This window comes from Gymnoscopelus braueri (genome assembly GCF_963280865.1).
Source record: "Gymnoscopelus braueri genome assembly, chromosome: 19".
NCBI classification, from domain to species: Eukaryota; Metazoa; Chordata; class Actinopteri; order Myctophiformes; family Myctophidae; genus Gymnoscopelus; species Gymnoscopelus braueri.
The window spans coordinates 43,974,709-44,000,884 of record NC_137621.1 but is presented as its reverse complement, the minus strand read 5'-3'; the positions used below and the strand labels follow the sequence as shown (position 1 = coordinate 44,000,884).

General features: G+C 42.9%; 1 protein-coding gene across 1 annotated transcript in view; it reads right to left on the bottom strand.

Annotated features, from left to right (window-relative positions):
* pdss2 (prenyl (decaprenyl) diphosphate synthase, subunit 2) overlaps nucleotides 1-26,176 on the bottom strand; it is a 42,578-nt gene that overhangs the window by 7,139 nt on the left and 9,263 nt on the right. Inside the window, exons 2-5 of the mRNA XM_080413679.1 lie at nucleotides 25,657-25,794; nucleotides 11,431-11,629; nucleotides 5,557-5,631; nucleotides 1,826-1,999 (exon numbers count right to left, since the gene is read on the bottom strand). Coding sequence (XP_080269805.1) covers nucleotides 1,826-1,999; nucleotides 5,557-5,631; nucleotides 11,431-11,629; nucleotides 25,657-25,794 — 586 coding nt within the window. The remainder of the gene's footprint in view (nucleotides 1-1,825; nucleotides 2,000-5,556; nucleotides 5,632-11,430; nucleotides 11,630-25,656; nucleotides 25,795-26,176) is intronic.

The following is a 26,176-nucleotide window of genomic DNA, read 5'->3' as shown; positions in this document are numbered from 1 at the left end:
GTACTCATTTGAAGTTTTCAAAATATATTAAAGTCTTTGGAAAATAGCCGATCTACAAGCTCACAACGCTTGTAGATCTGCTATTTTCAAATAGCCAAAGTGTGTGTGTGTGTGTGTGTGTGTGTGTGTGTGTGTGTATGTATATATATATATATATATATATATATATATATATATAGGGCTGAAGTGGTTAATGTATTTTTCAAAATAATAATCAAAATCTACAAAGTAATTAGTAGTGCAGTAAAAAGTACAATATTTGCCTCTGAGATGGTGGAGTATAAGTAAAAGTACTGAAAACTGGAAATGCACCAGTAAAGTAAATATACTTCAAAATTGTACTTAAGTACATGTACTTAGTTACTTTACACCACTGATGCTGGTCATCTTTCATCTTTTTCGACCAACTCCTTTTTTTTCCAGAGGTTTCACTAAGTAACTCTGTGTTAGTTTTGGCCCTTTTCCACTATAAGAACTAAGTGAATCGTGCCATGTTCTGGATTTGTTTCCATTACGCTAAGGCTCAGCTTCAGATAAGGTTCTCAGAACCTAATAGGCTCTATGCACAGCAGCCATGTTGGAAAGAAATTGGGCCTCTTCTTCCTTACTGTGTTGCCAGTGATGCTAATGAAGGCTCTGTTCCATTCTGCTCAAACAGAGTCAGGGTGCTGATATTGTGCATGTTGGCTCACTGGAAACACTCACTACACCAGTGGGTCTCGAATTTGGGGTCCACCGCCCAGGGACCGTCGTGGTTCTTTGAGGGGGTTTCAAATGGCCCCTTACGGGTGTATAACTCTGAGTTATGGGGGTCATTCAAATTAAAACGTTTGAGAACCACTGTGCTACACTAAATGGAAAAGAGCCTTCATTAGTATCATTGGTAACACAAGTGAGGAAGAAGCCCAATTTCTTTCCAATATGGCTGCTGTGCATAGAACCTATTTGTACCCTGCTCATGAGGTACAGTAGTATTAACCCTGAGTTAAACCTTTCAACATTTTTTAAAACATTAGGAGTTTGTTTTTATGACATACGATCACTTTCAGGGGCAGTTGTGGTTATAATAGAAACAAAAACAAAAAAACAATCGCAGAACTTGACGGGTTCTGGAAAGGTTCAAGTCATGGAGGGTTCTGGGTCACCCTTCATAGTGGAAAAGGGGGCCAACACATGAACAAGTTCAGGTCTAGCGCCAAAGCTCAGCAGGAGGCTCTCTATCAGGGCCTGGCTTGACTCAGAGTGAGTCAAACATTGTAGATTCATTAGAATCATGAGAAGCAGAGTTTACTTGGAGGAAACCCACAAGTGGTTTAACAGAGTTAGCCTGATTAGGAGGATTCTTGCAGAAAGAATGTATCTATTGATCCCCTGCTGAGATGCCCTGTAGCCACGCAAATATGGAGCCATGGAGAGCCACAGCAGGAGACAACACAGAAAGTAGTGCAAGTTGAGACACTATGAATAATACTTGCAAAAATTGAATAACTGACTACATTTCCGTTATTATTATATAACATATTTTCATAGTTCATGACAACCCAAGTTAACTCAACTCACGCTGTTTCCTCATTAATAAAGATTACTCTTGTTCTTTTGTCATCATTGGCTTGTTGTTTTTATACAGTAAAGCTGAATTTCACATTGCCAGATAATTTCAATGGAAGTCAGCGACATGAAGATACAAAGCAATGCCTGACGTTTGTAGCTGCTACAAAAGCTTAGTAGCAGACAGTGTTGAGCACAGCATGGAAGTCAAATCACTTTCACACTTAATCCAATGCGTTCCCGGACTGAGTGGGTTTTCAAACTCGGCGGGACTTGCCTGGTGGCCGAGGGAAAGGTGTCGGCCATATTTGTAGGCCAGTCTTTGAGACTCCTTGTCGTGTTGGGCCAGCTCCATCGCCGCTTGACAGCTCTTGGCGAGCAGCGCCCCGTGGGAGAGGAAGGTCTGCTCCTCCCATGTCGCCGTGCTGACGGTACCGCTCAGACTGTTCTCCTGCAGAAGCAAAACACAGCCGTGATTCTCAAACCTTTTCCATGTCAAGGAACCCCCCCAAATTGATATGTATTTGGCCACAGACCCCCCCCCCCCCCATCTTTAAAGATGTCGTGCCAGGGACCCCTCCATAAGAGAAGGTTTGCGTTAAATCTTTCAAGGTTGCTCACGATGTGTCGCATTGCGACGCATTGTGAGTTTGCAGATTGGCTATTTTCAAACACCCGAAGTATAAAATAGGGTTAAAGTGGTTAAAGTGGTTTTTATTCAATCATTATGCAGGGGGGACCCCCCTGGAACCTCTTCCAAGGACCCCTGGGGCTCCCCGGAGCCCACTTGGAAAAACCCCTGAAATAGAATTATCGTCTCTGTCGGGTTGAAACCTCATTATATCCAAAACTGTTACTTTTCAGGATTCAAATAAAAAAATAGCAAAAGTAGCAGATCGACAAGTGGATCTTCTACTTTTGATACTTTCGTGTGACGCTGTAGTATGATCAAGTAGGACATTCATTTACAAAAAAAACACAAAAAAGTTAAAATATGGAGATAAGAGGTTTTCTGCCCGACAGCAACGTTATGACTCTTTACATTGCACACAACCTCAAAGTTCAAGCGGAACATCCTATCCGCCTCCTCTTTCACGTGCGGGTCCATATTTCAGGATGTAAGTGGCTGTGCAGCAGTCAGTGACAGCACATTTCATGCTGTATTTCATAGCAGGGGGTCTACTGGGGTATTGGGGCAGCGGTGGCTGCGCGAGGTTAGAGGGGAGAGTTTGTGACCGAAAGCTCCCCGGTTAGATTCCCCCGGACCGGCAGGAAGAATCCGGGGTGGGGAAGTGAACGGCCACCACTTTAACCCATTCTTTCCGGGAACGCATCTGTGTAATTTTAGATTTCTTTGGCTATTCAAAAATAGCAGATATACAAGCTCATAGTGCGGCACTCGGTGCCGCGCTATGAGCTTGTAGATCTGCTATTTTTGAAAAATCGTAAATGTGTGCAAATCTTTGAATATACGCATATATTTTTTAAGCAACTTTTCTTTATTATGTATTTGGCTGCGGATCTACAAGCTCATAGTGTGAGTGCCACGCTATGAGCTTGTATATCTGCTATTTTTGAATAGCCAAAGAAATCTTAAAATGACACAGATGCGTTCCCGGTCTTAATGGTTTAACCCTCCTCCAACACCGCTAACGTGCCCTTCAGCAAGGCACTGAACCCCCCAAACTGCTCAGTGGCCAACAGCATAAGACTGTGGTTATACTGGGAAGTTTCCAGATTTGAATGTGTGTGTGTGTGTGTGTCTGTGTGAGTGAATTACTGAAAAAGAGCACTCGTGCTCAGCCAACCTCCCCAGGGGAAGTGAAGGTTAAACAAAGAAAAGGAAATACAGTTGTAACGGGCTAGTACTCTCATAAAGTTACGCTATTAGTTTGGGTAATCTATTTAGGTGGGTTGGTTTAATATGGTGGTTAATAAGCAGACTAAAAAAGGGTCAACCGATGAGCTCTGGACATATCCAAGTAGGGTTGAAGTTTGGCACAATAGCTTTCGTTTAACGTTTCTGGTATTTAAAAAAAACAAAGCCTTTGTATGGATTTAATTAAACTCTGGGCCTTTTTTCCGTAGAAAGCCGAGATAAGGCCGAAAATGAGCCTTTTGTTTGAGCCAGAGCCCGAGGGTGGGCTCTAGTCTGAAAACGTGCCTTCTTCTGAGAGAAAGTGTGAGCTACCTTGTTACAACTCTTTTGCTGAAAATTGCCGAGGGTTCACTTCAAATGGTTAAATCTGGAAACTGAAACTGTCTTTCTGATTCATTATGTGGTGAGATTGTCTTAATTTGCCTCTCATAGTAAACATGTCTAGTCTCTTAGATGTCTATACCACATCTTTTGTCACGGTCTGCCAGACGCTTTGTCTTTGAATTATGTAATGAATCCATCGTGTGATGATTCATCCACTAAGCTGCTTTCATGCAGGCGTGTTTTATTTTGTGAATGGAGTTTATTTCTGGAACCTTCTGACCACGGCTGGAAGTTATCTTCTTAGCCATTATTCCATAGATGACTTTTTTTTATTAATTGAATAATCAAGGAATCTCCACTGTTCTGTGTTTCACCTTCTCTTTTTTTTGATTCATCGAATATTTGAGAAGTATTATAAAAATTATTAAAATGTATATCAGCGATTCGATTAACACATTAACTGCCAAGACCGTAGTCCTACGGGCCGTTAAATCCAACTGTTAAGCGCCGAGACCGTAGCCCTACGGGCTGCGGTCTTTTCGCGCATGCGCGGTCCGGGTGCACTTTCGGATTTTTTTTGATCCACTTCCGTTTCCGGTTTGATGACAGGAAATAGAATTATTTGGGATCCGGTTTTCACGATCACGCCCGCTCCCATTCTACAGACGAAACTGAAACTCAATTCTCTTCCTGTAGTTTTTTCTCCTCGCATTTCACTGTTTAACGTAATCCGCTCTAACTCAAACATGGATGCCCCGTTTGACACGTGGTTTTCACTGGGAGATACAGGGAGATCTCGCGGATGTAAACAGACTGTGTAGCGCTCAATCTTAAGGATTTTAACAAGATCTATGGCGACATGAAAAAAACAAAAAAACAACAAAAACACCTTGGCACTGGTGAGTACATTATGAGATTAGCCCTTGGCAGTGGATGTGTTAACCTCTAAAGCCCTATTTTATACTTTGTCACACAATGGTCTCATGCTTAACACATTGACTGCCAGAGTTTATTCATAATGTACTCACCCCTGTGCCAGCAATTTGCGTGTTTTTTATTTTTTTTGTTTTGTAATTTTTCATTCAAATAAATTCTCTGATTGTGTTGTCAAGCACATATAACAGTTCCACCAGTAGAGAGCAGCAAATCCACACATTGATCACCTCGCTCGCCCCCTCCCAAACAGGCCCACGTCATATCCTGTCTTTCACCGGATGTGACGTTTTCGACAATTCCTGGTCCGCTGATCGGCCTGAAAACGATGTGATACACTACGACGATGACTGATAGTCACCCGGACCAAAGAAAATAGAAGTTGAGCTGTCCGTTCGTTTTTTATACCGTGTGAAAAACCGTGTTTTTCCTTATTCTGGCCGAAAATTACCGGAGAAAAACAATGTGACCCGGAAATGATTTTTTTTTTTTACATCCGGCTCCGGGTGAGTGTGACGTAAGTGGAAAAAGAAAGTGTTGATGAGAAATAAACAGGACCGTGCGATCACAGATTAAACAATGAAAATTCCAAAGAACGCATCAATGCGTTCTTTGGAATCCTGGCACTCAAGCGATGGATTTGAAAGAACGCATCGATGCGATCTTGGCACTGTATGTGTTAAGTAGCATTGCATCGCGGTGCGCTTGTAGATCTGTTATTTTCTTTTTTTTTACATTTCGGCCTTTAATAAAAAAGCCCCAAATAGAGGTCAATTATCAATCGATTGTTATAAAATTATCAATATATTTATTCGATTAGCTTGATTAACTGTTGCACGCCTAGTCAGCATGATGAGAATACTTGCTCTTACCTCGAGATTAGCTGGGTTTTCATAGTAGACACCCTGGACCAGATCGCCGATGGCACTTGAGATCAATTCGACAACCTGTCAGGGAGAAAAGTGAGATACTTTTAAGTCCACTTGTCCACTATCAGTCAGCATGTACACAACAGATGGAAGAACAACAACAACAGATGGAACAAGAACATCAAATTATTGATGTGTGTAGCCTTTCAGAATTGTTAGTACTACAGCGTGCATGCGAGCGTGTTTATGGAATGCACCAGACTGAAGTTGTTCCTCCTCAGCCAGGTACGCTGTTCTTATCTTAAATTCCAAAACATTTCCATGCTACGGAGTGCGGACCCCCAAATAGCTATAGCCTGGCTACGTATATATATAGTACCTTTTATTAGAAGGATAACCCCTTGAGATGTGTCATCTCGTTTTCGAGAGGGTCCTTGTCCTACGCCCTCCCCCCCCTTTGCGAAATGGCTCAACAACAAATAATTAGCGAATATTGCCGATCTACAAGCTCACATCCAGCCGCGATGAAAGCTTTCTTTCACAGTTTATTTTTTATCTTTGACAACGACATTCCCAAAATACAATGTTTAAAGTGGTTACACTGGCAGTCTGGCACACTTGTAGATCTGCTATTTTCAGTACTTTAGTGTGACACTCTTGTGATGATACTAGTGCTGCACGATTAATCGAAAAAAGATCGGGATCTCGATTCAGACACCTATGCGATCTCGATTTTAAATTATGACTTTTTTTTTTTTTTTTGCTTAATATTTTTATATTTACAAGAGAATTGTGTGAGAATCGTGTGAGAATCGTGATCTCAATTCTTATGGAGGAAAATCGTGATTCACATTTGAGCAAGAATCGTGCAGCACTAGATGATACATGATGAAGTAGGGCATTCATTTACAAAAAAGAAGACATCAAAAGTCGAACGAAAATTTGACCTTTCTGGCAGCCCCCCCCACTTTGAAAACCTGTGATCTAAAGCCCTTGTTTTGGTTGAATGCCGACATGGTCCGGTTGGCTTCTGGGAGCCACGTGAGGGCCGGGGGTCGAGGCCAGGTAAATGGCTGCAACACGGACCAGCTCTGATTACTCCTGTTCGCCAGCTCATTATCAGGCCTCTGGGGACCCCCCCTACCCCCCTGCTGTTTTCATAAGGAAGATCCCACCGTTAATTACGCTCGTATTTATAGCCACGTACGGCTGAGACTCCGCCGTAAAATCGTATCGGGTGTCGGCCACGTCCGAGGGGCTAAAAAGGCAGATGGCCGACCGCGGAGAGAGCCGAGGGGGTTAATGATGACACTCTCGAGTGATGAGATTACGTCTGGGCCCCTACAGTTTAGCCCACATGTATTTCTTTACCTGTCGAGGATGTTTGAAGATATATTAACCCATTAAGACCGGGAACGCATCTGTGTAATTTCTTTGATTTCTTGGGCTATTCAAAAATAGCAGATATATAAGCTCATGAGCTCGTAGATCTGCTATTTTAGAAAAATCGTGAAAATTGGTGCAAATCTTTGAATACATATATAGTTTAAAAGCAATCATTTTTAACTCAAATATTTGCTTCTGGGGGGTCACTGGAACAAAATCTTTTGAGATGGGGGGTCCGCAGCAAAATACAATGTTGTTCGCTTTAAAAAAATATGTATTGAAAGATTTGCTAAAATGTTCACGATAAAAAAAAAAAGCAGATCTACAAGAGTGCCGCGCTATGAACTTGTATATCTGCTATTTTTTTAATAGCCAAAGAAATCAAAAAATGACACAGATCGTTCCCGGTCTTAATGGGTTAATGTCAGGTGGTGCGTCTGGCATGCGGCTGATCGGCATCTTTGGTGTATTTCGACACTTTTCTGTCTGTCTCATGCTAAAAGAGGGATTAACACCGCAACACTCAACACTGCAAAAACAAAGTAGTCTTCATACAGTATCTGGGGACTATGGGACAAGCTTGGCAGGAGAAAAATCACTCCACATATCACCATTTTCATTTCACAATATTCTGTACATGGCCCAATAAAACCCTACAACAGCATTTTGCGTCAGCTCTGAGAAAAAAAAACACACATCCCCACGCACTAACAGTTGATCACAATACAGCAGCTTGCCAGCTTCATTGTAAAAACGCTGTGGATTTCTGAACAGCTTGCCTTTTAAGTGCTTTGCTAAGACTGCAGTTGCCCGTTCTCTCTTACAGGGGGCATGCATGACTACATTTTGCCCAGATTTCCACCAGTAACACTGCCGGTCCTTATCAACTGCCCTGATGACATGCTGCTGCTTTGAAATGGTTGCTGAGAGCAAGCATTGACCACCATCTGCTAAATAAAATGGTTGGCATATTCAGCCGATCCCCTGCATTCTTCCTTACCGTTAATAAGTGTGAACAGAGCAGACCAGAGGAAACCATATGTATATCTCAGCTGATGTGTACGTATACATCGTCTGAGCAGCTCAGCTGATCTGTACATGATGTATATATGTTACAGGTAGATTGGCATTCCAGGTAGAATGGAAAATAAGCGCTTGTTTTCACCGCCCGTCCGCCCCCCAGGCAATTCTGTAGAACCAACGCCAGAGGGCAATGTAAGCCACACATGAGTCCCACACCACACACGCACGCATGCACACGCACACAAACGAGCACGCACACACGCATACGCGCACATGCACGCGCGCGCGCACACCCGCGAACAAGGGGGCGAGACTGAGGAGGCGGGGCTGGCGGGCTATGTTAGTGCAGTGAGTGGCAGTTGGGGCAAACCATAGCGGGGCAAACGCAGTCCCCACAATATCATTTACTATTCTGTGCCTATCGGTACATAACTCGGACGGCGCTTAGTCGACTAGGAGACCATCGGCCGGTCGTCGCGGGCACTCGCGCCTGGAGGCGCTCGGGCGCGACTCCTTGGCCTCAAGGTCTCCTAAGTCGGAGCGCCTCCGTCATGGTCCAAAACTATACTTTATCGGCGAAAGAAAATAGTCTGCGGTTGTTTGAAAAAGTAATGTCCCGAGCAGGAGTCAAACCCAGACTCCCAGTGATAGTGGATGGGGAGTCCAATGATTATCGAAGTGCGCCACTGAGGCCAGTATGTATGTATATTCATGTTGTCGTTCTCGTCGTCCTCGCATCGCAGCCCCGCCCCGAGCCTAAAAACAAGCGCTCCACTTCCAATCTACCTGGAATGCCAATCTACCTGTGACATATACATCAACTGAACAGCTCCGCTGATCTGTATGTCGTTGCTGTCGGGCAGAAACCTTATATCTTAATATTGCGACTTTTAATGTTTTGTTCGTCAAATTAATGTCCTACTTCATCGTACGAAGAGTGTCATGCTAAAGTAGCAAAAAGTAGCCGATCTACAAGCTCACAACACGTCGTGATGCGATGCATTGTGAGCTTGTAGATCTGCTATTCTTGAAGACAAAATAAGATATATATCATAATTAAGTGACAGTAGAAAGTGGTTAAGTCTGTCGAAAAGTAAAACAAAAAGTATTAACAGCGTGTGACTAAATAATAACTACATTAGATGCATATTTTTTTACTTCTTCTTTCCTGAAAAGTAACGGTTTTGAAGGGCACAAGGTTTCCACGCGACGGCGGCGATATGTATACATCATCATCCGCAACATTCAGCTGATCTGCACATATACAGCACATCCCAGACACCCTTGTTTCATCATACCATCTCAGCTGAATTGTACATGCATAATATACACCCCCCCCCCCCCCCCCCCAGACATCCGTGTTTCATCTGAACAAAGTCTGGTGACGCGAGCCACTCTGCCAGACTCGCAGTGCCCTCTGCGTAACCGAATCCGTCGGGGGAAAATATTGAGGAAACCCGAGCTTCACCCACAGACCTGGAAGGACAATGTGCCTACAGTATTACCAGATGTGGTGTCTCTGCAAAGCCTTGGGAAGTGGGGCTGGGTAGGAGAAGGGTCTTTTTTTGGAAAGTATCAGATAAGCTCTCCCCCTGCCTCCCCCTTACTCCATTCCCAAATCCAGCCGGATCGTGTTTTGCCGACAGGTCTGCGAAGGGGAGAAACTGGAGCCGCGCGCCGAGATTACTTTACCGTTTATACAAGTAGCGGCATAGGATTCCTCTCAAGGCCAGGACACATAATCTCCATCACTCTCTCTGTCTTGAAAAAAAAAAGCCTGGTTTATGAGAAAAAACTCCGGAGCCTTCAAGTGCTACCGCTGCCTGTTATCTGTCAACCTGTGTCTGTAATAACATGTATCACGCACACAGTGTGTGTACACCTTACAATGACCACACATAAACTGTAAAAAAGCAAACAAAAGAAACTACACACTGTACACGACATCAGTCATCCTTGAAGTCAAACCGAGGACATAAACTACGGCTGTGATAGGAAAGAGATACAAATATTGACATCGGGTAGACATAAATCTATCATAGCGTTTAATCATCAACAGCTCATCAATCGGTCTGTCACCTTTTCGGTTCTCAAGTTTTTCATTGTTTGGGGAAGATGGCGGTTTCAGTTCCAAAATATGGGGGGGGGGGGGGGTATACAGCCACAGTGACAAATGTCAATCGCAATATTCGCGACACAATGTTGTAGCTCTGGAACTATATCAATTCGACGAGCAATGCCCAATGCCTCCTCATAGTGTTTCCTGTACTACAGACACCATGACAGCCGGTTACATCATAAAGTAGGAGGACACCTTTTCAAATTCCCCCGTTTTGGCTGGCCCCAGACAGACGTAAACCCAGACTGTTGTGCTGAATAAGACGGCGGGGGGGCAGGGAAGGCGATAAGGGCTGGTTTGGCTGCCGGGCGCAGGGAGAAAGGGAAACATGGTTATTTTGATCCACTCGGGGCGACCGCATTCTGACGGCGGAGCTTGGTGACAGAATCTGTCAGCAAGGGGTTACCGGGGCGTGCACCAGATACCGTCTGTAGTGCGCTTATGAGGTCACCGCACACACACACACACACACACGCATACGTAGTAGTACTATACGTACACGTGCACTGCATGCACACTGGAAACCGACAGACAGACACAGACGTATACACACACACACACACACACACTTATCTATAAATGGAAAGTCAATAAGACGGATTCCCTCTCTATGGTTCAATTGCACAATAAACATTGCGTTATACCATTAAAATGATAGCAAGCCGAGTTTCTCCGTTTCCACGATTGCACAAAACAAACAGAGCGGGGGCTCCCTGTGCGTTTGTGTGTAATTGAGAACGCGTGCAAGCATGGGGCCGCGAGTGTCACGATGTGGCTTAAGTGAGAGAACAGATCCGTCGATTCAATACATTTAAGCAGGACCAACACAATTGACAGCGATAGCTGGAACCACAAATACGGCCTCCTGGAGGCCCCCCATCAATACAGGGATTGTCATTGATATCAGTGTCATATATTAACCCATTAAGACCGGGGACGCATCTGTGTCATTTTAAGATTTCTTTGGCTATTCAAAAATAGCAGATATACAAGCTCATAGCGCGGCACTGAGTGCCGCGCTATGAGCTTGTAGATCTGCTATTTTTGTTAAATAGTGAAAATTTGTGCAAATCTTTAATATATATATTTTTAAAGCAAACGTTTGTAACTCAAATCTTTGCTTCTGGGGGGTCCCCTGGAACAACATATTTTGAGATGGGGGTCCGCGGCCAAATACATAACATTTTGACATGAAAAAGATTGAGAACCACTGACATAGAAACATTAGACATTAAACGATTTTGAAGATTTTTTTAGAATCGGCTTCAGGTCTTAATGGGTTAAGAGATTTGTTTGGCGATGAGTTCGCTGCTCAGACTGCTGATGGGGCGGGGTAGGGGAGGGGTTACCTTGGTGTTGTTGAGCTGGGCCAGTCCGGTACACGCATTAGCTAGCAGGAAGTCTCCACTCAGGACAGCCATCTTATTGCCAAACTGCATGTCCTTCAGCGGGCCGTCCGAATTAGTCCATTCCTTCAGGTCGACGATCCCACGGTGCACCAGGAAGGCAGTGTGGATGAGTTCCGTGATTTCTGCCAAGTGCCGCTGGCTAGGGGAAATAAAGGATACCTCAATGTAGACATTTGCGTTAATTGTGTGTGGGGAGGAATCAATTGGCATAACGACTAAATTGGGAAGAAAAAGGGTAAAAAGCACACAAAAAAAAAGAAAAAATACATTTGCATTAATAAAAAACATTGTTGATCTTTAAAGCCCAGTTGTGTGATAGACGGCCACTACTGATAAACAAGGGAAATTACACTGTTCTGTATCACAACAAGTCAGCTCTCCCTTTCCCCTTCACATACACTCAACAGACTATGGCAGCCATAGTGACACAAACATAACTAGTGCTGGATGATTTCCACCATGGTGGCAACTGGCAAGCATGGCCATGGGACAGGGTGAGTAGAGTGGCAGGTGCCAGGTTGAGCTGGATTTTGACGACATGCTTTAGAAAGGCGAGAACAAAACAATGGCCAGTGCAATATTGGTCAGTAGCCATAATAAAACCTTCATAGAGTGCATATTAGTGCTCAATGCAATCTCCAGTCTCCAACATTTAGCTGCTAGACTAGGGATGGGTATTGGCAAGAATCTCACAATACGATACGTATCACGATACTTGGGTCACGATACGATTATATCATGATATATTGCGATACGATACATATTGCCATATATTACGATATTATTGCGATATATTGCGATATCACGATATAATGCGATACGATACATATTGCAATATATTGCGATAAGATACATATTGCGATATATTGCGATATATACATATATCACAACTACATATTGTATATATATACACTACATATTGAGTAGCTGCAGATCAGTGATAGGTTCTTTGAATGTTTTTTCATAAAGCCTGTATCTGAAAAAGCAAAAATAAATAAATATATATATATATATATTTTCTTTTTTTCACAAAAAAAAATATAATCGCGATATGGCGGCCTGGAGTATCGATACAGTATCGCGAAATAAAATATTGCGATATATCACGAAATCGATAATATTGCCCATCCCTACCCTCAACTCAAATTTTATTTATAAAGTACATTACAATGACCAAGGCCAACCAAAGTGCTATACAACACATCAAAACAACGTTACAATTCATACAGTGCAAAAATACAATATAAAAATACAAAATACAAGCTGCGATTAAAAAAGCGTAGCATAAGATAGTGAGGTAGAGACAATAATTGTGGTGTAACTGTGTTCAAAGGCCAGGGAATAGAAGTAGGTCTTTATATGGACTGAGAGGCTCTTATATTAAAAGGAAGGCTATTACAGAGCCTCGGGGTGGCCGCAGCGAAGGCTCGGTCGCCTCTAGACCTTTTGTTAGTTGTGAGCTCAATCAGTAGCAACTGATCGGCCGACCTTAGGGGTCTGGGTAAAATATAAATCTTTGATGAGGTCATTGAGGAAAGGTGGGGGCTAGCCCGTTGTGTGCTTTAAAAGCAAGCATTAAAATCTTAAAATCAATTCTAAAACGGACCGGGAGCCAGTGGAGAGAAGCCAGAACGGGAGCAGTATGGTCCCGCCTCTTTGTACCGGTGAAGAGGCGGGCAGCGGCATTTTGTATAAGCTGCAATCGTTTTAGCAGTGATTTGTCAATGCCGATGTAAAGGGAATTGCAGTAATCCAGCCTGGTTGAGATGAAGGCATGGATTCCTGACTCTGTTTGACCAGAATGGAACAGAGCCTTCATTAGTATCATTGGTAACACCTTTGAAAGAAGTAAGGAAGAGGCCCAAATTATTTCCGATATGGCTGCTGGGCACAGATAACCGGTTGTGGGCCAGAGCTTGCAGTACCATAGCTGGCCACTTGGGGACTTTTGCTTCAAACATCCCTCCCGGTCCTGGGACTTAGGGTTGTCAAAGTTAGATCGCCATGGTTACCTAAGCATCATGACATGATGACAGGAGTATAAAAGGACGACGCAGAATGATGTCACTGTTATATCATAGTAATCATACCACTGTGTCTATAAGGAATTCCCCTCCCCAAAGTTCCCCTGAATTTGGGATGCACCAAAGATGTCTGAGCTTTTCACCTGAGCTATATCTACAGTACAGTACCATAGAAACCTAGATAACTCATTGGCCTCTGCAGTTCATTGGAGCGACCTGTATGGGAGGGGAAGCTGCCACTCAAAGTGACTACTGGCCAATCACAGTGCGTTGACTACTGGCCAATCACAGCGCGTCTTTTCCAGGACTTGTCAGAATCTAGTTGTCCCGCCCCCACCTGCCTCTGATTGGCCTACCGAACGCCCCCTTCTGTGACGCACGCGGAAGTTTCCCGCTAGCCCTCTTGGGGTTCGGGATTCTACGGTGCAATGATGAGAAAGGTATTCATCCTCCTTGCTGCTGCTATTGCTGTCTTCATTATAGCTAACATCATAGCTATGAACGAACGACCTACTGAGCCATGTTCCACGTGTCCCTGCGGTCCCCAGAGTAATGAGACCATCACGCCTATCAAGAACACTCAGCACCTAATGGTTTCAGCCTACATGGACAACAGGGTGAACGGCCGGGATTTGCGGGTCATTGCTATACTCAGGAAAGATGCCATGGTGCCGCTTCACTGCGTTTTCTGCTGTGGTGGCAACTTGTCCAGCGACAGCACTCCGGCTAGCTTTCACGGAAATGTAGATACTTTTGATTTTCCCTTTGAGACCAAGTTTTTCATATATAAGGTTCCAACAGCTTGCAAAAATCCAACTCACGTCACCCTCTCAACTCGTCCCGACAGCGGAGAAGCACGGAAGCAGAGCTTCCTCCCTATACGTAATCAGAAGACGGGTGGGACAGGGGCAATAAAGCCCCAGTTTGACTTCACAGTCTGCATATCCGCTTTGTTTGGAGACTACAACAACGTGCTTCAGTTCACACAGGCCCTAGAGATGTACAGACTGCTGGGCGTGGACAGAGTGGTGGTCTACAATACGAGCTGTGGTCCGGATCTCGATCGCTTGCTTCACAGTTACAGCCAGGAGGGTTTCGTAGAGATGGTACCCTGGCCTATAGACAGGCATTTGACACCATCGAGGGGATGGAAATATTCCGAGCACGGAGGAGACCTGCACTATTATGGCCAGCTGGCCACACTCAATGACTGTTTATACAGAAATATGGAGCGCTCTCGCTATCTCTTGCTGCACGATATCGATGAGATTATCGTACCGTACCATCACGACAACCTAGGGGCTCTGATGAGCCAGCTCGAAAAGCAGGAACCAAAGGCAGGGGTGTTCCGATTTAAGATGGACTTATTTCCAACTGAACGGACACACGACAGAAGAAGTGTTGAAACCTTCCACCCTCCCCAATGGGAAGGCGTGCCAGGAATAAATATTCTGGAGCACATCTATAGAATAAACACACCATATCATCATTGTGACAATTGGAAGATGATAGTTCGGCCACGGATGGTTGAAGAGACATCGGTGCACTGCCTGTCGAAATACTTCGGGAATACCCCTATTGACGTCTCTCGAGATATGGCTCGGATTATTCATGTCCGGAGTTGCATACAACATCGTACCAAACCGCCCACTTACGACCCGACCTGCAAAGGGCAGCCTTGGCAGGCTGTGGCATTTTCATGAAAAGCTGATCCCCAGCGTGGACAAGGCTCTGAGGAGAATAGGGATGCTGAAGACAAAAGCATTGATGGAAGCATGATGGAGCATGGACGCAGCTGCACAGACTGAAACGTACAGATCTTACACACGTTTAAGAACGTCCAGTGGCGCACCGCATTTGACTGACGGGTGCTTAACTCTATTATCTGCCAAAAACGTTTATAAACGTTTTTGAGAATTTAGCTATTGCCTAAGCTATGGCAACAAAAGAAAATATTTTGGTTTTTTTTTCGTTTTTCCGTTCGTCACAAAGAACCAGGAGAAAACATTTTCCAAAAAGTTGCTGCTCCATTCACTTAAAAAAATTAACGGACAAAAAAAATGACATTTTTTCTAAGTACTAGCTTAGAAAACACTGGCAGAGGCTACAGACTGTTCTAGAGAAACTCTGGCAGTCTAAGAGTTAATTGTGAATTAAACACTTATTCACAGGTGTTACCAATGATACGAATGAAGGCTCTGTTCCGTTTAGTGTAGCACAGTGGTTCTTAAACATTATCTAATGTCAAGGACCCTCATAACTCTGAGTTACACACCCGCAAGGGGCCATTTGGAACCCCCTCAAGGAACCATGAGGGTCCCTGGACCCACATTTTAGACCCACTGGTGTAGCAGAGTGTTTCCAGTGAGCCAACATGCAAAATATCAGCACCCTCAACTAGGGATGGGTATTGGCAAGAATCTCACAATGCGATACGTATCACGATACTTGGGTCACGATACGATTATATCACGATATATTGCGATACGATACATATTGCCATATATTACGATATTATTGCGATATATTGTGATATCACGATATATTGCGATATGATACATATTGCAATATATTGCAATACGATACATATTGCGTTATATACATATATCACAACTACATATTGTATATATATATACACTACATATTGAGTAGCTGCAGATCAGTGATAGGTTCTTTGAATGTTTTTTCTGAAAAAGCAAAAAAAATGTATAATCGCGATATGGCGGCCTGGAGTATCGATACAGTATCGCGAAATAAAATATTGCGATATATCGCGAAACCGATAATATTGCCCATCCCTATGCTAGACAAAGCTCTATATACATTGTTGTATGTCAAATAGCGATGCTGATGTTCGGCTATGTTCGCTATCAAAAAAAAGAATTGCGACCATATTACACCCATACCTTCTTGTTACTGGCTGCCTGCCGGTGAGTTTTTGAATTGATTTTAAGATATTACTTCGGACTTTTAAAGCCTTGTACAAGGCCAGGCTCCTAGTTAGATTTGAAATATGCTGGTCCCGTATAAGCCTGAGCGCAGCCTTACTTAATAAGATAGGACCCTCCTGGTTGTTCCTAAAACTTGCCTTATTACCTGGTGTGACCAGGCTTTTGTGGCCCCAGCACCTAGGCTACTGGAGGCCTGAGGATCAAAGTCAGTGTCATCTTTTATATCATCTCTGAAATCCTACCTTTACGTCAAGGCCTTTTTATAGTGCTTCTTTTATGCCTCTTCTATATACTGTATACAGTATATAATATTCTGAAGAGGGCGCAATAAGATTACGCAATCAAAAGAGCGCCAACCAAACACATAGTTATGGAGAGGTGGCATATGTTCTATGCATCTGACATTACATGCTCTTGGAAGAGTAGTCATAATATACTGTTATGACCTGTATATACCTCTATGGGGCATACATCACTGTTGATTGTGGAGCTGAAAGATGAAACCAGAATGACCAAGAATTCCATCCATTTTGTAAAAACAAAACCTAAAACATAAGCTCTTTATCTATATACGCAAGCGTTTCTAATTCAGCATTTTTTTTCGAACTCAGGTTTTCAGATTAACATATTCAAAATATGCATAAAAGCAGGTGGATGAAAACCCCACTACCGTCTTCCAGGTAGAGACCGCTGATAAAAAACCTTTCGCTCAAGACATTTCACAAGTCAAAATGTTCACATTCCCTGCCTCCTTACAGACCACTGAAAGAACACAACAGACAGCTTGTACTGCAGCGTGTCAGGGGTTGTGTTAACCCATTAAGACCGGGAAAGCATCCGTCATTTTAAGAATGCTTGGGCTATTCAAAAAATATAAAAATAAAACATTGTAGATCTGCTATTTTTGAAAAACCGTGGACATTTGTGCAAATCATTGAATATATAATTTTTTTAACTCAAATCTTTGCTTCTGGGGGGTTCCTGGAACAACATATTTTGAGATGGGTGTCCGCGGCCAAATACATATAATTTTGGGGGTCCTTGACATGAAAAAAGTTTGGGAACCACTATAGCAACATACGTTTTTTTTTTTTAAACTGTTTTTAGATTTAGAAGACATATGTAGAATCCCCAGAAGCAAAGATTTGAGTTACAAATGTTCGCTTTAAATTTTTTTATATATTCAAAGATTTGCACACATTTTCACGATTAAAAGACAATTGCAGATCTATGAGCTTGTAGATCTACTATTTTTGCCCAAAGAAATCTTAAAATGACACACAGATGCGTTCCCGGTCTTAAAGGGTTAAAAGAAAAAAAGAGATTAAGCTCATCATTAGAAAATAACAGCTATTCTTGATTATGAGAGAAAAAACAGGGGTGAAAGTGGGTCTGTGAATAGAGCCTTTCAGTGCAGCCTTAGGGAGGTTATAATCAAATGTTGATTCAGTCATTGCTGGGGGATAATTAGGCCCCTCTCCATATGGAATGAGCTCGCCGCTGTGCGACAGGAGGGATCCATTCAGACAGGGTTGGGTGCGCTGATAGCCACTTACAGCCATCTTTCAGCTGCCGTGTGAACCTGATGAGCTGGTCGTCTGCTTTATGTTCCAGCCCCTTGCCACACACACACACACACACACACACACACACACACACACACACACACACACACACACACACACACACACACACACACACACACACACACACACACACACACACACACACACACACACACACACACACACACACACACACACACACACACACACACACACACACACACACACACACACACACACACACACACACACACACACACACAGTGTGTGTCTGGCAGCCAGGTAATTGCGCATTCGAAGTTGGACCCTAGAAGATGTTATTAAAATTCAATAATGTCATCTATTTGGCTTCTCAATCACACCCATTGTCTGCACATAGTAAAAGGTTCCTCTGCTCGGTGACGAGAGACGACAACGCAGTCGGCCGACTGACAGGCGCTGAGTGCACGATTCATATTTCAGTGGGATAAAAGTTAGGGATGCGGACTGCGATTGTAAGATTCCAAGCTGCTGATGGCTATCTTCATCAATGTACTGCAACACTGGCAGATGAATTTCAAAAAGGCATTCACGGCGAACTGGGTTTTGTACAGTACTGCATGAGAAAGTGGTTCGTTTTTTTCCTGATCAGATTTGATCATCCGTTTCAAGTTTGCGGTCACCTTTAAAGTATAAGTATGACTGGAAACACACTGTATGGACCTGGAGATACAAAAGGGGCAAAAAAACGTTAGAGTCTGAAGCCAAATGTACCCAAGAATTCACAGCGTGCGCCAGAGATGAGCACATAGAGATAAAACATAACACTCGAATACTGTGAGCTACTCTCTCCGCGTGCACACACACACACACACACACACACACACACACACACACACACTTGGGATGGGGCGGTTAACCGTCTAACCGAAATGTGCGTCACTAACCATTTAGGACTAAATAACCGAAATTAAGTATATAAAATATCAGAATATGAATGGAATAAATCACTTAAATATAATCTATAATTGTAAAGGAAAAAAAAACATTTGAAAAGAAGAAAACAACCTTACAGAATGTGATATAATGTATGTTACAATACACGCGTAGGCCTTATCTGAACTGCCCACACACAGGACTGCAACTTTATTTATTGATATGACGTCATAGACAGTTAACCGCCCACAGTCCAAAGGTTAAACGTTTACCAAAAAAGGTCTTAAATGCCCATCCCTACCACCCACACACACACAGATGGACAAGCACTTTTGCAGGTGGCCACACATGCAAAAATACATTTTATGATGATGCACGCACACAGAGGGATACAAACAACCACCCACACTGACCCACCCACACCCAAACACACACACACACACACACACACACACACACGAAAGCCATGCCTCCATCCACTCTTGCAGTCCTGATCAGCGGCAGCGTAGCTTGGGGAGAAAAAAAAATAAAAAGGGGACAAGGGGGCCGATGTATAAATAGCTTTGGTGGCCAGTTGCATAGCAACCGATGCCATCTTGCCGAGGTGTTCCGCCCCCCCGCCACGCCCCTTGTCCTGAGTGTTCTGTTCTGTTCCATTTGCCTCCCTCCCTTCGCACTCTGCCTTGCCATCAAATGTAGCCCTTGCAGAGGGTTGTGTGTGTGTGTGTGTGTGTGTGTGTGTGTGTGTGTGTGTGATTGTGAGAGGGGGGTGTTTGGAACAGTGGCCTGTCCATCACATGGAGTCTTGTGTACCGTTCCAGCGGCAACGCATTCATTTGTCACCAGAAATTAAGAGGTGTGGCTACAGTTCGGAACTATATCCGCAATATTTTGCGCGTGCATGCAGGGGTGTGCGTGAGAGCCCACTCTCTATCCGTCTACAGACAGCATCTACACAGTAAAATCCCCACTGTTGTAATTTATCCATTTGTAACTCAGAGAGTGTACAAATGTAACTAGGAGAGTGTACAAATGTAACTAGGATTGTGTACGAATGTAACTCAAAAGAGTGTACAAACGTAACTCAAAGAGTGTACAAATGTAACTTACGGGTTCGTTTAGGTACATTTCTACACTCTCTGAGTTAAGTTAACACTGAGGATTCTTACTGTGCATCTATCTGTCTAGTATGTGCTCTGGTGAGTAGTTGGTGTCGGGCAGCGGAGTGCGAGATGTTTTACAAATGCTGCCTGTCAGGAGGGAGGATACCATCCCCTGGAGGTATCAATCACCCCCCCACCCCCCCACCCCCCCCCTCTCTCTCTCTCTCTCTGCCTGCCTCCCTCCCTCCGTCTCCCCATCAGCGCAGGTGCTAATGAGCCCGGGAGAGGAGGTGGGGGAGTGGGAGGAGGGACGCTGAGAGAGAGAGAGAGAGAGAAAGAGAGAGACGGTGCAAATGAGGTGATCAAGCCATGCCCGGCGTGCAAGTGGGCATGTGTGCGCACCCGCGTGTGTGTGTGTGTGTGTTGGGGATGATGATCCATCACCCATGATGGAGTGAATGTGTGCCAGCTTCAGTGATCCAGCGTTGCGGCGATGAGCATGGCACGTTGAGACATGAGGTGAATGTGTAATAATATAGTCGTTCATTCACGTATACATGCGGCTCGAGATACTGGGGTCTGAGTCTGACAAGGGATGGTTCGACAGCTGATTCGACCACTGTCGGGCAGAAACCTCTTATCTCAATATTCTAACTTTTTGCGTTTTTTCGTAAATTAATGCCCTACTTGATCATACTACAGTGTCATACAAAAGCATCAAAAGTAGCAGATCCACAAGCTTGTGCCGCATTTTTGTGCTTGTGGATCTGCTAATTTTGATACTTTTTTTAAAATCCAGAAAAGTAACAGTTTTGGACCGGGTTTCCATCCGACAGAGACGATATACTTTGGCGCACAACAAATAGTGAAAATAGCCGATCTACAATCCACAACTTTTTGAGAGCTTGTAGATCAGCTATTTTCCACCATTTATGAAAAATTGAAAACTAAAAAACAACGAGTGGGGGGGAGATAGGGATACCAGGGTTAAAACTGCAATCCACAACTTTTTTTGTGTGATTAAAACACTCTTTTAACCAGTCTGTATGGTGGTTATAGTTGGTCTATCTGCTCTTCTATTGAGAAATGCATATCCTGTGGATGGTAGGACCACTACTGGTGGACAAGAGGTATTGCATGAAAGTCGCACAATGCCTCGCATGGACGGACAGGACAGGTTCGAATCCTGGGTAGGACACAAGCTCACAATGCGTCGCAGTTGCAAGCTTGTAGATCTGCTATTTTCGTCAAAGCGAGATGTGCTGAAGAGGGTAAAAAAAAGGAGGGGATCAAGTATACACCACTGGGGGACCCCGGTCAACAAAGTTTATAGGGTTTAAGTAGTTAATACAGGGATGTGCGTGCTCAACGTGCGAGCCCAACGCGGCACAGCTCCGCACTAGACACACACGCGCCTTGTGCCAGCTACGAGCAAGAAAGGAGCCATTCAGGCATCCAGCGCACAACCACGCCAAATACAACAGTCACTTCTGGTAACCACTTGGCACCGCCGTAAAGACACACACACCGACACCCCTGCTCTTACTTGCATTCTGGGACTTTATGTGACTGTGCGTTGAGGGAGGAAAACGCAAATATCAAAGAGCTGGGAAGTGCATGCCTGTGAATTCTAATTTCATGTACACTCAAGATGGGTCTCACTGGGGAACACAAAATAAATAATAAACATGCATGTGTACCATGGCTGGGCTCTTATAAGTTTCTGTAACCTATACTGTAAACTCATTAATGTCCCAAGTGTAAATAATATGACATTTGCACGTGTATTTAGTAATATCACAATTACGTGATCAAATAACCTGCAATGGTGTATAGGGTGGTGTTAAGTCGATCTGCACAATATATTGCAAAACATATTGAAATCCATGATTCCTTCCTGACATTTCACCAGGGTATATGATATATCAGTGGTTCTCAAACATTTTCATGTCAAGGACCACCAAATTATGTATTTATTTGGCCATGGACCCCCGTCTGAAAAGATTCATAAGAGAATATTTGTGTAAACAAATGTATTCAAACATGTCCACAACTAAAATACAGTAGCAGATCTACCAGCTCGGGCTTGTAGATCAACTACTTTCAAATAGCTAAAATATGAAATGGGGTTAAAGCAATTTGATGCTATATTAACCAATATTGCTGGGGACCCCCTGGAACCCCCTCAAAGACCCCACTTTGAGAACCAGTGTGATGTTTGATGGTAGTTTGTGTAAAAACGTACACGCTGGAATGCTAGAAGTCATCGTATCATGTATGACATGCCGGGTTTAAACACTTATGGTCCATAGAATAATTAATAGATGGGTAATAAGTGCCCCTCTATAACATACATTCAACGTGCCTTGATGGAGGACCTGATGACACTTGTTGCCGTGGCGATAGCGACACATCAGTGGTGTGAACAGAGATGTCGTGTGGGCGGTGGTGGCAGACTGGCAGATGGATCAAATAATGTCTAATGAAGTGATTTTGTAGCTGGAAGAAGTCGACTCAAGACAAACTTATATGTGGCAATAATTTCATGATTCCATATCTAGTTGACCAGACCGATGCCCGTTGGGAACGATGCCCATTAGGAAACGCAATGCCCATTGTACCTATCTGTCTGTCTGTCTGTCTGTCTGTGTCCCTTTTATGCCCATATATGGAGATCACCGTATCTGTCTGTCTGTGTCCCTTTTATCTCCATATATGGAGATACCTGACGTCATCAATATGATGTAATAGTCAGCAACCAGATCTCCATATTATGCCCATATCTGGACTTATCAGTCGGATCAGACTTCACGCCGGTCACTCCCTCGGGTCCTCGTCTATTTGCATAGATAAGGAGAGGTACACGTACACACACACACACACACACACACACACACACACACACACACACACACACACACACACACACACACACACACACACACACACACACACACACACACACACACACACACACACACACACACACACACACACACACACACACACACACACACACACACACTTATTTTCTACCTCCAAATAATTATCTGTATTTTTGACGTATTGAATACCATACCTTGATATTATACCATAATACCTTGGTACTGCCCACACCGACCCAAGTCTATAATTCTTTTAAATAAACACTGGTAAAGTGACAAAGCAACAAGCTAGACGGACTAGCTCTAAGCTAGTGGCCAGAGCAAAGGTTAATAGAAAAGAACCTGAAGGGTGTGTATTTATCTTTGCATCTGGAAAAACAAAGAGATCCGAGCACTTTGCCCTGAGGAAAACCAGTTGGTCAAAAGATGCTGACGTTTTAACCTTTGCTGCAGTAAAGGATATTTAGATTCACATTCTCTGCTCCTGATTTTTTAGTGCTCGGACCTTTGTTTTTCCAGTGTTTGTTTCTAGCTGATCCCAGAAGCAACACCATTACTTTTAGTATGTGCTACTTTTATCTCCCGTGAGCACCTGGTTGGTTTTTCTTCATTTTCATCTTTGCATACATCTACTCATTTTTTATGCCGTGACATGGCCCTTAGCTGTCTAGAAGACATTTTCTCTGTCTGTCTATTTTATAAACCACTGGACCAATCAGCGCTAAAGGTTCTTGTGGAAGTAAATCCCTGAACATTTTTCACCCTACTAATTTTTATAACTTAAGGTAGGGTAAGTGATATTTTTTGGTTAAAACAAAAAGTATTTTGTTAAAAGGTTAAAGCACTATTTTCTGATAGTAATCATTGCTATAGAGTGTTTGTTCAGTAACAGGAGTCTCCCCGTCTCTCCAGCTCTTTAATAAACAGAAAATACATTTTCCGGTAGGTGTCAAAATCTCAGCCAATCAGGAGAAAGTACCCATTTTTAAGCTTCATTTTTATAGTGTTCCAGTTACAATTTTGCCTGCTCATTTCTTAGTGTCATCACTTCCAATTTCACTTGTTTAATCTATCCTGATTGAGTTCTCTATCCTGATTGGATAAAATTGGAAATGAAACTGAAACGAAAATGCATTTTCTGTTTTATAAAGAGCTGGAGAGACAAGGAGACTCCTTTCACTGAACAAACACTCTATAGCAATCAGAATATAGAGCTATTTAACACTTATTTTAACCAAAGAAAATCACTTACCCTACCTTTAAATCTTATACTGGAAGTCAATTGATGTCGGATTGGGCTGAAGCTTTCCCCAAATATGGAGATAACTGACGACGTCACATAAAGTGATGTCATTTAATGTCAAATAATAGCGAAATGTTTTTTCTTTTTTTAATTAATACAAGAACTATGGCTTCTCTTTCAGCATGCTAACTTTTCAGGAAGAGAAAGGCCTTGAACCCCCATCGATGATGTTGGTAGGCAGGTTCCTGAACTGTCCACAGCCCACAAAGGAGACAGTGCATCAATAAAATGCTGCTATGTTATAATGAGCATTAGTGAGGACCAATTATTTGAAGATAAGGTTGAAAATGCGTAAAGTGCTCCTTTAACTGTATGTATATCAAACACTTGTATTGTGCCATTGAACCAAGTATTTTCAAAGCGTCGTCTAACGAGTGCCCATTAAATAGCGACCCTTTTGATAAACATTTTATTCAAGAAATGTTAATGAAATCAAATAAAACTGGGGGGAAAAAAATCAAATGCGACTGAAAAATGAACTACAAAATGACACGAGATGTTTATAAATGCTGATGTCATGTGCCCTCAATCTATCATCTTCACAACATGATGAAGGGCTTTATTTACAGGAACTGATATGCACGATAACCACAGAGGACAAGATAGAATTACCTGACACAAGGCTTTTGTTTCACTATTAATTTTTTTTCAGCTGCATCGTGACAGCAGTGGTGGAAGAAGTACTCAGAGTATTTACTTTAAGTAAACGTAGCAGTACCAGTAAACAAGTAAAATGTGTCCTGTATTCAAAAAATATATATATATATAAAAATAAAAATAAACGTATATTTATATATAAATATATACTATACTGTACCAAAGTAAAAGTATTCACATTTTTCAAAAACAAATTTAAATAGCACACTGACAAGCAGAATAGCCGATCTACCATCGGAATAGCGAAGTGACACTATTTCGGGAAGATCGGCTATATCGTAGATCGGCTATTTTCGAAGTATAAAATAGGCCTTAAGTGGTTAATGTATGTTTTGGAATAATAATCTAAATCTGCAAAGTAACAAGAAAATAAAGTGGAGTAAAAAGTACAATATTTGCCTCTAAGAAGTAGTGGACTAGAAGTGTATCAAAGTATCAAAAAATGGCATTACTCAATTAAAGTAAATGTTCCTCAAAAATGTAACTCAAGTACAGTACTTGAGTAAATGTTACTTTAGTTACTTTCCACCACTGCACGACAGTGACAAATGACTGGGATTGTCTTTCCTGGACAGACGCAGATGATCTTGTCCTGTGCTTACAATAGATCAGGGGTCTTCAACAGGGGGTCCTCAGAGTTACTACAGATAAGGGTTAGGTCCCTGCTTCATCTCTCTCAGCTAAGGGGTCCTTGGGCTGAAAAATGTTGAAGACCCCTGCATTAGATGGTTCCGTGTCACCATGTGTCCATATTAACAGTTACCTGGGGTAGATGCCGCTGACCATGTCCTGAGGGAGGAGATCAGAGGCGGTGTGGCTGCTGGGTCCCGCTGCCTTTGACAAGAGTAGAACCACCAGTCCCCTCATCTGAAGGTTGTTCTTACTGTCGTAGACAAAACCCCTAGAACGGTTCAGACAAATTAGCACAAGATTAGGAGATCAACTTCGTAATGAAATTAGTTTGTTTGAATAAATCATTAAAACTACGTTGATCAGTAGACAATTAAATATTTGGTGGGGAGCCGTATTTGTTCTCTAGTGAAGACCCCCCTCCCATCATTTTTTAATAAGAAAAGGCAAAATATTACGTGTCCCAAGTTGAACGTGCAAAATATATTTTTTATAATGGAAAGAAAAATGCTCTCTAACGATGTGTGATGACCGTTGAATAGTATGAATAATAACATAAGGGCAGGATGCAATGCAACAGTCAAACCCTGACCTGTAGGTACACTTTACTTTTGTAACTCCAGTACATACTGTAAGTGTCAAGGTTGTGGACT